Source organism: Macrobrachium rosenbergii, chromosome 48 (genome assembly GCF_040412425.1).
Source record: "Macrobrachium rosenbergii isolate ZJJX-2024 chromosome 48, ASM4041242v1, whole genome shotgun sequence".
Lineage (NCBI taxonomy): Eukaryota > Metazoa > Arthropoda > Malacostraca > Decapoda > Palaemonidae > Macrobrachium > Macrobrachium rosenbergii.
This window is the reverse complement of record NC_089788.1, coordinates 16,867,908-16,880,707: the sequence shown is the minus strand read 5'-3', so window position 1 is coordinate 16,880,707 and position 12,800 is coordinate 16,867,908. Positions and strand designations below refer to the sequence as shown.

The 12,800-nt window shown below is 31.8% G+C and overlaps 1 protein-coding gene across 1 annotated transcript; it reads left to right on the top strand.

Annotated features, from left to right (window-relative positions):
* Positions 1-660: 660 nt before the first annotated feature.
* On the top strand, positions 661-6,091 carry LOC136831700 (uncharacterized). The gene is made up of 3 exons (XM_067092331.1): positions 661-794; positions 4,181-4,227; positions 5,008-6,091. Exons 1-3 carry the CDS (start codon positions 716-718, stop codon positions 5,854-5,856), a joined length of 975 nt encoding a protein of 324 aa, XP_066948432.1. The 5' UTR covers positions 661-715; the 3' UTR covers positions 5,857-6,091.
* The last annotated feature ends 6,709 nt before the right edge of the window (positions 6,092-12,800 follow it).

The following is a 12,800-nucleotide window of genomic DNA, read 5'->3' as shown; positions in this document are numbered from 1 at the left end:
GTTTATCGCTAGAAATGCCTGTATCAATTTTCGGTTTAGTGTTACTTTTGTTTTCTGAATGCTTTACCATAACCCCGACATCGGTAAAAAGTGAAGCACCCTTAGGTTTGCTTTTCCATTTATTTCCTGACTGGACTCAAAGTTTGTTGTGAAAAACGTTTCTAAAAAGTGGGTAATTCTAGACGATAAAGGTTACTGTGATTATTTTATAAACAGATCCTAACCGATATTAAGCTGCCGTAAATCCATGGCGCCACAGTTCCATGTGTCTCTCTCTCGAAAGCCTTCTTCAATTTTCAGTCATTACTTCAACTTGTTATTGTTTGCAAAACGAACCTAGATTCTTAACCTCACCTTGACCTATCGTGTGTGGGTTCGATTCATACCTCAGGAACTGGGTTTCTTCATCTGTTTTCCGATGAAATCGTGAAAGGTTATTTGACTATTAGGAAAATCCGTGCATTCGTAAGTTTGCGCTCTAACCAAAATCAATGAAGAAAACAGTCATAATTGAAAATGAAAATTCAAATGACATTACGAACGAAGAACAGAAATTGACTTTATCTACGCAAAAGTGGTTAGATAAGATTATGCTTTTATTATTACTCACTATCTTAATACTCAGTAACATTTTTTCTCATTACAATATAATATGTCGCATACAAAACATAACATTACTGAAGCTTACTGTTTACATTTTACTGCGCCTCTTACCATGGAGAGCCAAGTAGTGAACTTTCTTGTTCTTTTTGCCGTTCTTGTTGCTGTCAAAGGATTTGTCATCGTTGACTCAGGTAAAGTTTTATTCATAAGCGGTATTTTAGCAGAAAAGTTAGATAAGTTAACAGGACATAAAGGATATGTTTAGATTAGATTTGAATGTTTTGAAAATAGCCTGTTCTTGCTACTGTTAATGAAAGACCTATTCTCCTCATTGTTTAAAAATAAGAGGTCTCCAAGTTTTGAAACCTGTTGCTGATTATGAAACTTTGGGAATTTTTCATGTTTTTTTCCTTCTGATTGAAAAATATTAACATCCTTTATATCCTTACAACATTCTATGAAAGTTATTCTGACAGCTTTTTCTTACAAAAAGCAACCGCCCTGACTTCATGATACGTATTTCTTCTGATTAAGCATTTCAGTTCATTTATAATATAACCATTCACCAACCATTTCACCATCATTTTGCATTTTGCCTAATGATAGTTGGAACTTTCATTTAACTTTTAAATTACTTTTATAAACAACATCCCAAATCCATCTGTAATTTCTAAGTATATCAACAAATATTAAATTTCAGTTATGAATACTAAGTTAACAATTCATTCTTTTATGTTATACACACAGGTACACACAAAAAACAAATCACATCCAATATAATATCTATCCGTCTATCAATCTATCTATACACACACACAACAACACACACACACACCATCCACATATCGTATGTATATATATATATATATATATATATATATAAGCACTATATATATATATATATATATATATTATATATATTATAATATATATATATATTTACAATATATATACTTTGTATTTTTTCTTAGAGAGTTTCATTGAAATGCAATTTAATTTAAACTGAACTAAAAATGCATCTGTAATTAATTAAGGTACAATGTTAAGAAGTGAATCACAAACTCAGTGAATCAAAGAAGGCAGCAGTTGTTCTTTGGAAGTTTTGAGGTTTAATTATACAAATTCAATTGAATGAAATAAGCATCTCTTATTATGGAGGAACTCCTAAGCATAATACCTTAACCAAAAATTGGATCACCTTCCGAAAAAAAAAAAAAAAAACATTATATATAAAAAAACGGGTTAAATGTAGTGAAAAGCAGAGATACGAGGGAGACGAGGTAAACTCGCTAGGGATACTCGCAGGACCAGAAAAGCCTCTTGCCATAACCACATTGATGCTAGCAGGTACTTGAAGCGGTTTGGTCACGTACAGGAGTGGTTGTAATCAAGGGAATAAGGAGGAGAGATGAATGCTGGCTGAACTGAGAAGGTCGGGTAGACATTTAAGAGCCTGAATATCCAGGAAGCGTGAACAGATGTATGAAATGTCCGACGATTTATAAGTTTTCCGCACTTGCTTTTCAAGCTAATATCAGCAGTCAAAATAAAAATCAAGGGGGCTGGCAAACATGAAAGTTTTTATAGACTGTAAAACATCGGAAATATGGTATAATATCGAAAAGTTAGAAATAAAAACAGCTAGACAAATGTTACTTGCATTTTAACCATCTACTTTTACCAACTGCCTTATGGGCTGTCCAAGCAATTATACAGAACAGTAGAACAGGGACTAAAATCTCCTTTATAAGATTCAATAATCTGAAAAGTTGTCAAGTCATACCTTAAAGTAAACCCATATTCCCCAAGACACTGAACTTATCTGAATGTTTTCCAAGTGTATTGCAAAATCACTTGAAATCATGGGAAAATAACTCGATACACCTCTGGGAAAAGAAACATCTTTTTTGTCTGAGTGGAACGTTTATCAGACAGTCGCTGATAAGAATCAAACGCCGCAGTTCACTAGGTAACAAAGAAAGAGTATTCTTCCTAACACTTAGGCATACAGATAATAATACAGGAATGTCTGTAGCGTTCTGTGCAAAGATTCCTCCTGAATATGCAGATTAAACATAATTTCCTTATAGTACTTTTTAAGATTTCATTAAACCCTGATTTTTATACAGTATAATTTATCACCTATTTACAACCTAATTGTTATATGAGGTCTAGGTTCTTATTAATTTTATATATAATGCTACAACAGCTATCAACAAGCTTGAAAACTTTAATATCATACGCTGGCAACCTACCGGTCAACAGTACGTCCTATTTCTTAGAGGTAAATTGATAAGGCAGTATAATGAAGATTTCATAATTACTGGCCTCGTGTTCAGTATTCTTTCCTCTAGTTCTATATTCCTCAAAGAATCATTCCAATTTCCTTGTTCGATTCCCAATTAATTTTTACTGCGGTAAATGCGATTTGGAATCTGGCTTATATTATCATATAAATCAAAAGCTTTTTCATAAATACTGCTATTAAAGCAATATTATTTACTAAAATAATTTGCATTAATACGTCTTCATTTATGTTTTGCTTAAAACATTAACATTATGTCTGTTGCAAATAATCAAAGCATGGATGTAAAATAATAAAGAAAGATAAAAGACTTTGATTTAAAACATTTAGATGTTGGCTCAGATATTACAAACATGAATTCCCGTTTTCCAGCTGCGTTGTCGATTTAAAATGTAGTAAAATATCTTTCAATCCTGCGAGTCATTTTCATTATAAAAAAAGTACCTGACATTAAGTCGCATTTAGCATTCATCAATATATAAGGTATATAAATAACACTGACGTCATCTTTTTCCGCTTTGCCAATCCACTGCCATCGAACACACAAAGTTACCCGACATAAAATGTTAAGATTTCCATAGTCTTTAATATGGAAAGAAATGGTAAGGTCCTGCGGACATTTTATAAAATAATCACATCTTCCCAACTCACAATACAAAGGACAACTGGTACGGAGTTGCTAACCCTCATGTATGAAAAATGTCATAGATTTTAACATTTCTTTGCTAGATATATCCAACAAATGGCCTTATGATTAATATCAGACACCAAAAAAATTATATAAAATTATATATATATATATATATATATATATATATATATATATATATATATATATATATATATATATATATATATATATATATATATATATATATATATATATATATATATATATATATATATATATAAATATATATACATATACATAATATGTATACACACATATATATATACAGTGTATATATATATATATATATATATATATATATATATATATATATATATATATATATATATATATATATATATATATATATATATATATATATATATATATATATATATAGTATATATATTGTATATGCAGTATATTACACACACAAATATGTATATATGTATATATACATATATATAATTATAAATATATATACTGTATATATGTATATATATATACATATATAATTATAGAAAATTTCCCTCTTTCCGGTCACTTTACCGTCAACTAATCCAAATAATATTCCTAAAGACTTCGTTTTTCTTCATTTTCAGGTTATGCAGACAATCCAGTCCACGATGAAGCTGATCTATACTTCAAGGTAAAAGCATTAAAATGCCAGCAAGCAAGTTCTCTTAATATATATTGGTATTGATATGAGTTTTCTTAAAATATTTATCTAATTCAACGAAGACCATTTGGAGATATAAAAATATGACTGCCATTACATAGAATGCCTGCGACCACATAGTAACAGCTATTCACATGTTCAGTTTATGTTGGTAAATTTTACGTTTTTCAGGAAGATGTTCATTTATCATAGGTGATTTCATTTGTCCCCCTTTGTCCGAGAATCTTTATCATTTCGCACACTTTGCCCACTTCTATACCTTGTGAGCTCAGAGCACTCCTACTGCAGAGGAGTGCCATTCCGATAACTAACCCTGTTATGAAGATATCAGCAATGCAAGCAACCGGCAAAGAGTAATGTAAGGGTAACTTATGGACAGAAAAAACAATAAGAAACAAGGTCTGAACACCCGTCTCCTCCCTACTCCCCCACCCACTCCAAAAAAGACAGAACGTCCACGAAGAAAACAAAATAATTCTGTACATGTACAGCATAGTCTACCTGTGACGCCTAAGGGAACTTAGATTTGAAGATTTTATTTTTAAGTATTTATTCCTGATCTCTGAACTCAGTACCTGTAGAATTTTGAAAATAAGTAAAGTTTTTGCCTAATTCCAGGTGATCTAGCAATAAAAACAGAATTTTAGAAAGAGCGCGATTCTTCACTATAAACGTGATTATGAATCATCGACAAATTTAGAGTAAAGTTATTTAATTTTTTACAGTGAACTATTTCTCATCTTCCACTAGGACTGGCAAAACCTGGGGAACGAATTCGAGAGAGCGGAGTGGCTGAAGAACCCTGATATGTCCCTTTACGACGTCCGTTCGAATGAGACAGGAGCCTTTAATGGTTCTGCCTTTGGCAACTGGAATCGATTCGGATACTCTCTGTGGAAAGTTGTTGGCAATAATGCCAGCGTTTCTGCGTATACGATTGAGAAGTTTAATGTGACATCAGATAACATTACTCTTATAGTCCCAACATACTACAACGTTCAATTAACCGGAGACAAGAAAATGGCCCAGTGGACGAAGAAGATAAACAGTAAGGTATTACTGATGAATGCTACTCTCATCACGCTGTCCAGTACCGACGGATCTGGAATGGGTCAACTGGAATTCAAATCCAGTGAAAGCGGTAAGTTTAGTGAGAACGAAACCCTGCATACCACACAAAAGGACAGTGGCGGGTCCATCACTTGGCACGTCCAAAGGAATGGCGTTATCAACAGCTACGATAAATACACTAATTTCATTATCTTTGAGGAAGGGAAGAGTGAAAATGGGCACAGCACTGAGAAAGCAGTGCCTTCTTACAAGGCCCTTTCTGCCTTAGACGGATTGTTGGAGGAGATATTTCAGTGGTCTGAACTGCCTTCTAATTGGAGTGCCAAAGTCACGGGTTATATCATGGGTACAGATAAAGTGAAAAGATTAAAAACATCAAGTGAAGCACATTATGACCTTCCATCTCAGTCGTTTGCTCTGTCAAGGAATTCCAGTGGATACATTTGGAATAATGTTCATTCTCTCAGTATGGAAATGCCTGAAAATTTCAATAAGATTTTAGCAGATTTTCTTGAATTCTTATTCTGAATATACAGTTAAACGCTTGATACAAATTTTTATTCCTGGTTTACCATCCCTTTACGAATATATAACTTTTATTTATTGAAAAATGTTTCTTGTGTAGTTATCTAGATTTAACAAAATCTGAACCAGTTGCGGTGAAGTAAGTAGCTTTCACGTAAAGAAAATTGAATTGGTCCCTTGCACTACTTGTCTATGATGAGTTGTCATCCCATATACAAATACATTCAGTAAATTACTAGCAGTCCTTTTAACGCATAAACCTTTTACATTGAATGGCAACGTCTCATATGACCTTTTATGGTATTGGTGAAGTATTTGCCCACTGGATAACTTAAATTAGCGACCATCAGCAGACAAGAAAATATAAGACACTTAATGGAAAGGACCTTCACCAATATATCACGAACCCTTGTGTGAGTTCAGCTACTCATTATTAAAGACGACGAGAGAAAATCATAAAGGCACTCCGTAACGCATTAACATAAACGCAAGTTGAGCGGGGTACATATTTTCATTTCTGGAAGCTTCACCAGTCTCATACACCTACACCTACGAATCATCAGTAGTATGTCTACCACCTAATAACAAAGAGTCACTTGCAACTTGTATATACCTTTGTAATAACAGTTATAATCCCCTAAAATCCAGAAACAATTTTCATATCTCATTTTTTCAAGACTGTTCAGTAAAATCAAATAAAATTCACTGTAACCCCATTTCAATGAATAGGGATATAATTTTTCGAGTTATTAGAATAAGTAAAGTAATTTTAAATTTCGGAGAAAGTTCTTCCTATTGCTTCTATTTAATGTCACAAATGTTTGCATTCATACACCTGCATTAAATCTTCCAACTTTTATACGACCAATTTTTCACTTAAGAAAAGAAAATTAAGTAGGTACGGATAAGCATACCTCGAAAATCACTGGAAATGTTGTTGATAATAGGAAAACAGTAAACATGCGTTATCATTTGCGTGTTTTATTTCATTTTCAAGTCCCCTTTTAAAACGTTCAGCTTTCAGATTATAGATTTCTTGCGAAACTTCATTTATCACAGAAGTGGCCGTCGGTTGAGTAAACACGTTGGCAGATCTATGTTGTTCACATGAGGTTTGATATTAAATACATTACTATTTACAGGAAAGGCACATGTATGTATGAAGGTGTATGGACAGTCTATGTATGTGTATATATATATATGTATATATATATATATATATATATATATATATATATATATATATATATATATATATATATCTTATAAATCTATTCCCTTGTAAGGAGTGGCTTCAGAATGTGTTAGCCGTCCGGTTCCCCAAAATGTATTTGGTATGGGGCTGCTAGTCTCATGCTCTTCTTTGTTTCCTACCACGACAGCGTTTACAGAAGTCAAGTCACTACCATTTCCTAATTTACTAGCTGATCATAAAAGGGTACAATGGGAATTTAATAAGAATTCCATCTACAACCGACCTCACTTGGTAACTGGACAAGTCTCATGACTGGCGTGTGTGTGAGATTGTGTGTAATGTATATATATATATATATATATATATATATATATATATATATATATATATATATATATATATATATATATATATATATATATATAGTTATTATTATATATGCCTACATTTTTACAGAAATATTTAATTTGTGGCCTCCATCTGGTTGTTACGCGTTCATTTTGAATAGATATTTCACTATTAACATAAATAACCTACTAACACTAATCATAATTTTTTTACCATCAGATTATGCATAAAAAACTCTTTTATTGCTTTAAAAATTATTATGACAGAAAAAACCTAACTAACTGTTTGCACAGCTTAAGGCATATGCTACTATGGGTAAATATCTATAAATGGCAAATGTTTTTGTATTTGTAAATCTCTCAATATTGAAAGTTTAGTCTTTTGCAGTTCGTCCTATATTTACACATTTTCTGATTTTTTTCATCGAAATGGTACGGCACTCTATACTTGCATCTACTTCCAGTAAAATCTGTCTATATGTAAGCATTCGAGTGCGATAAAAGAATGATTCAATGATTTAATGCTATCAGAGGTCATTCTCCCCACACGATGATACAAATAGGTCGAAAGGCCAGATTGTAAGTCAGTAGTCTCTCGATTGGCGAAACAGCTGCCGCGACAAAAACCAATAAATGAACGAAATAAGTCTGCGTAATTTTGATACCAGAAATTGACTTGCACGAGAATCGGAAAAACTCCGACGGTATGAAGATACCTGCAAGAAACTTATTTATGCCACTAAAGCAATTGCTTTGAAGAATATATTATATATATATATATATATATATATATATATATATATATATATATATATATATATATATATATATATATATATATATATATAATATATGTTCAATTGGTCACTTTTTGCTAGATATGTAACCATGACCTCGTAAATGAAGGAGGCTCCAGTTCGATTCCTGTTATACTTTTTGAACGTTAGTCAATCCTTCTGATTCTTCCATTTGGTTGTATCTTCCATCACTCACCTTAGGGTTTGAAAAAGAGTGCCAAGCGTATCAAAAAAAGGTGAGAGGAATTCGAGAAAACTTCATAAGTCAAGAGGGCATTGTAGTTATTCCAATTACATATTTATATATATATATATATATATATATATATATATATATATATATATATATATATATATATATATATATATATATATATATATATATATATGTATATATATATGTGTGTGTGTGTATGTGTGTATGTGTGCGTGTGTGTGTATAAATTACTATTTACTCTTTTGATAAACATTCAAGAGAATTTAAATTAAAGTACTAATCGACACTATCATTTAATTCTGTTCTTCAATAAGTAGGAATAAATTTTCCAGGGCCTAGATGGTCAATGACACGTACTCATTATTTTGTGAAATTATATAACTGAAACATAACTCATAGCTTCAAGGAACCTTTTACTCCTCTTTAGTTACTTAAGATAACAAATGTTACGACAGTCACTGAAATTGCTAATAGAATTCTAGCCCTGCGGAAGAAGAAAAGGTCCGGAAATGTCTGACAGGCTCGACAACATTGGAAACAGGATGACAGCATTTCCAGGAGAGACAAATGAAATTATCGTTGAGACATCACATGTCTCTCTCTCTCTCTCTCTCTCTCTCTCTCTCTCTCTCTCGGCTAGTAAACAATATGAAGTGAGAGAGAACATCATAACGCATAATGTGGATAAAATATCGGATAAGATACATGACTAAGAGAGAGTATGAAATATCAGTCCCAGAGATTCCATCTTTGCAGCAGCAGATATTATTTTCTCTTTTATGAAATCAAACCGGATGAAAAAAATGGTGTTGTAAGGTGAAGGGAAACTGTGTTTGCAGATAATCTGCAGACACAGAGTAGGCGGAGGAGAGGTTAACAGAATTAGTCGCAAGATGATAAGGAAAAACATAAGAGTTCTAGAACCGCAATAAGGGTCCACAAAGAAAGGTTGGATGGAAGACACTCAAGAAGTTGGAAGGTAAACGGTACCTTGTATGGGAAATATTTGGACCTAGAGTGATAATGATGATTATATTGTTATTAAACCATCACTACTCAATTATTATTCCACAGGAATACTTCTACTGCATACATAAATGCCCGAATGCCGGAGAATAAGAATAATGATAATAAAAGGAATAAAAGCAAACGAAGTTACTGAGAGAATATTCTTAAGAATTAAGACCTTTAAATCCTGTTTATTTTTTCTTCAAAATTATGAAATATGGAATTCCAATAATCTTCTATTAAAGGCAGTACACCTGCACTACTTCAGTTCGGAAGAAAAACAAGATATTTTGTTCCTTTTCACCAAGACTATTAATCATTCCCATTTGCCTTCTTACACTGATCTTGATAAGCAAATGTTTCTCATATATGTTTTCCTCTTACCTCTTAGACAGATGGGTGTTAATTTTGCAATCTTGACTCAACTTTTATGCCTTATTAATCAACTATCTATTCAATGAATTATTGGCTTTCATATGTCAAAGTTAGTTTAGATCCTGTAAAGACAAAAGTGTATTACTACTCTTCGGTTAAAGACACTTTTTTTACTTATTCTTTTTACTCTCTCTCTCTCTCTCTCTCTCTCACCGCGGGAGAAAACAGAAAGTGTATGTTGCCTGATTATAGGAAGAATGACCAATCAAGAGTATAATAGTTATTCCACGCTGAAATAAAGTAATCATTGTTTCCGCGCATCAAGGAATGTTATCACATACAGTGCGCTCAAAAGGATTCATTACTCAATTAAACGACAGTGCTGGAACAGTTTGGCGTTACTAGTTGATATATGAAACGGCATCTACATTTATAAATAAAAAAAAATAGCTATGGTAACAATATTATAAAAAAAGTCACAATGAAAATAATAATATAAGCATATAAAAGGGAAACCAAACTAAACCTTAAAAGGATATGACTTTTGAATTTTTACGACATACTAATAACAATAATGAACAAATGGAAATCATTTAATTCCGTTACACAAGAAATAACACGTTTTAAAGCAGTTCAATTAGTGATATTCCTAGAAAACTTTGATTTGTTTTTCACAAAGAAGAGAGAGAGAGAGAGAGAGAGAGAGAGAGAGAGAGAGAGAGAGAGAGAGAGAGAATTACTATGACAGGAGGTGTGATAAGTGATAAACCTTATTTCCCATTATCATGGTCCTTTGTGTTTCCAAATTCAGTCTAATTTCAAATGTCTGAAGTTATTCCTTTGTTGTTCTATTATTTCCCCTGGATGTTCTGAATTAGTGCTTGGGGGAAATTAAGGCATATGTTAAATAGGACTAGTAAATGCAATTCAAATGGTATGACCAGACAATTATTTTTTACTATTTCTTTTCTATATCCCTGTATAATCAACTTACTAGAGACCTTTTAAATCAAAGATAGAAAAATATAATGAAATACATATCACGAATTTATGATTTTTAAATTTAAAGGAAGTAATATACCATAAACTCAATAATCTACCTTCCAAATTTCGTATCAAACATTTAAAAAAGTTTCCAATGCAGATGGCAACATTAGACTAATCATTGCACCCCTAAACTAATATGATGAACATAATTATCCGGAAAGGGGAATAAAGAGCAAGACCATAAGGACTGCGTCTAATGATATCAGGAATACCTGAGCGAAGAGTGAAAAAATAACCCCATATCCTCTCTCGAAGAAAAAATAACTGTCAGACAGAGCAAACTCACAAGGGTGTAGAACGGGAAAAAACCTGGATGACACAAGAGAAGGTAAAATCTTAATGAGACTGACCAGAAATTCATTATTTACATAAGGCTTCATATCGACAGACTCCCAGCGCCCCGCGACGCCAGGAAATCAAAATAAAAACTGGGGCCATCGAACGCTCATTCCCCTCTGGTAATTTACCTGTGATGGGAATCTTAATGAGAACCAGAACTTCTGTCCTCATTCGTTTTTCTCACTGCCATGAAATGGGGTAAGTTGATTCTAATGGGATTCTCTATAGGTAATAAGGGAGCTTTCTATTCTAATTTTATACTCTCTCCCTCTCTCTCTCACACACACACACACACACACACACACACACACACACATATATATATATATATATATATATATATATGGTTATATAATATATATATATATATATATATATATATATATATATATATATATATATATATATATATATATATATATATATATATATATATATATATATATATATATATATATATATATATATATATATATATATATATATATATATATATATATATATATATATATATATATATATATATATATATATATATATATATATATATATTAGCCAGTAAAGGAAGACGCTTAATGAACTAGTATTTGATTAGAAAAATATTTATTTAAATAAGAAGTAAATCAACAAATCAAATTCCAGATGGAAATTAAGTTGAATTCTCTTCTGATTAGACTGTTTGTAGTTCTTCTCAACATCCGGTTATAAATTTAAACGTTAAAACCAACACTTTCTAGTTTTTTTATGAGGTAAAATAACCAATCTTAGAGATATAAATTCAGCGAAAGTAAAAACTCGGATAAAGGAAGTGGTGCCTATGAAGCGAATAACGTCATCCTATTTTACTATAAATGTCTTAGTTCGAATCATATAGTAATGAATGATAATTTCTTAGTCTTAGTAAATATAAGAAAAAGGTTAATTTCACGCTGCAATAAATCAAGTATCTCAACGTATCAATTAAAGACAGTGCATTAATATAATAAATTCAATTATTCATATTTCCTCTTTCAATGTTAAAAATGAATTATGTCAAAAATGGGAAATGAATTAAAGCCCTTTCAAATGTTCACGGAACAACCTAAAACATAAAATTTCCAAAGGAGGAGGAGGGTTCGTAAATTCAAGCTTAATTCAGATTGATATGGATCAGTAATTCAAATGAAAACCAGTTAGATCCAAGACGAGGTAGAATAAATTCTACTCCTTTCAGGATTTCTCACCGTTTACATTTCCAGGGACTTTTGACATATTTTTGCCAAGGAATGATGAAGAACAGCATTTTTTTTTGTGCAATAATCCTGGCGCGTCTATATCTATCATCATTTCCAAATTATATAAGAGCATTTGCGTGTGCTTCAACAGAACAGACAAGCAGGCCTTCTTCCGACCTTCTAAATTAGGATTAGACTCCACTTAAAACATTTAATGCTTGAGTAATATACGATGTATATTCGTGGAAAGTAATTTCAAGCATGAGACTAATTTTTTAACCAACTTTGAAACAAATATTTCAACTAAGTTTGGACCAAGTGTTTCTTAACGAGCCAAGTTTGAGCCAACCCCTTTTCCGTGTGTGTGTTTGGAGAGAGATACCAAAATTGTTGAGTTTCCAGAAACAT

Excerpts from the sequence above, each read along its gene's own strand:
- LOC136831700 (XM_067092331.1), top strand. The coding sequence starts at position 716 with ATGGAGAGCCAAGTAGTGAACTTTCTTGTTCTTTTTGCCGTTCTTGTT. Across the intron at positions 795-4,180 it reads ATTTGTCATCGTTGACTCAG|GTTATGCAGACAATCCAGTC; the intron begins GTAAAGTTTTAT and ends CTTCATTTTCAG. Across the intron at positions 4,228-5,007 it reads AAGCTGATCTATACTTCAAG|GACTGGCAAAACCTGGGGAA; the intron begins GTAAAAGCATTA and ends ATCTTCCACTAG.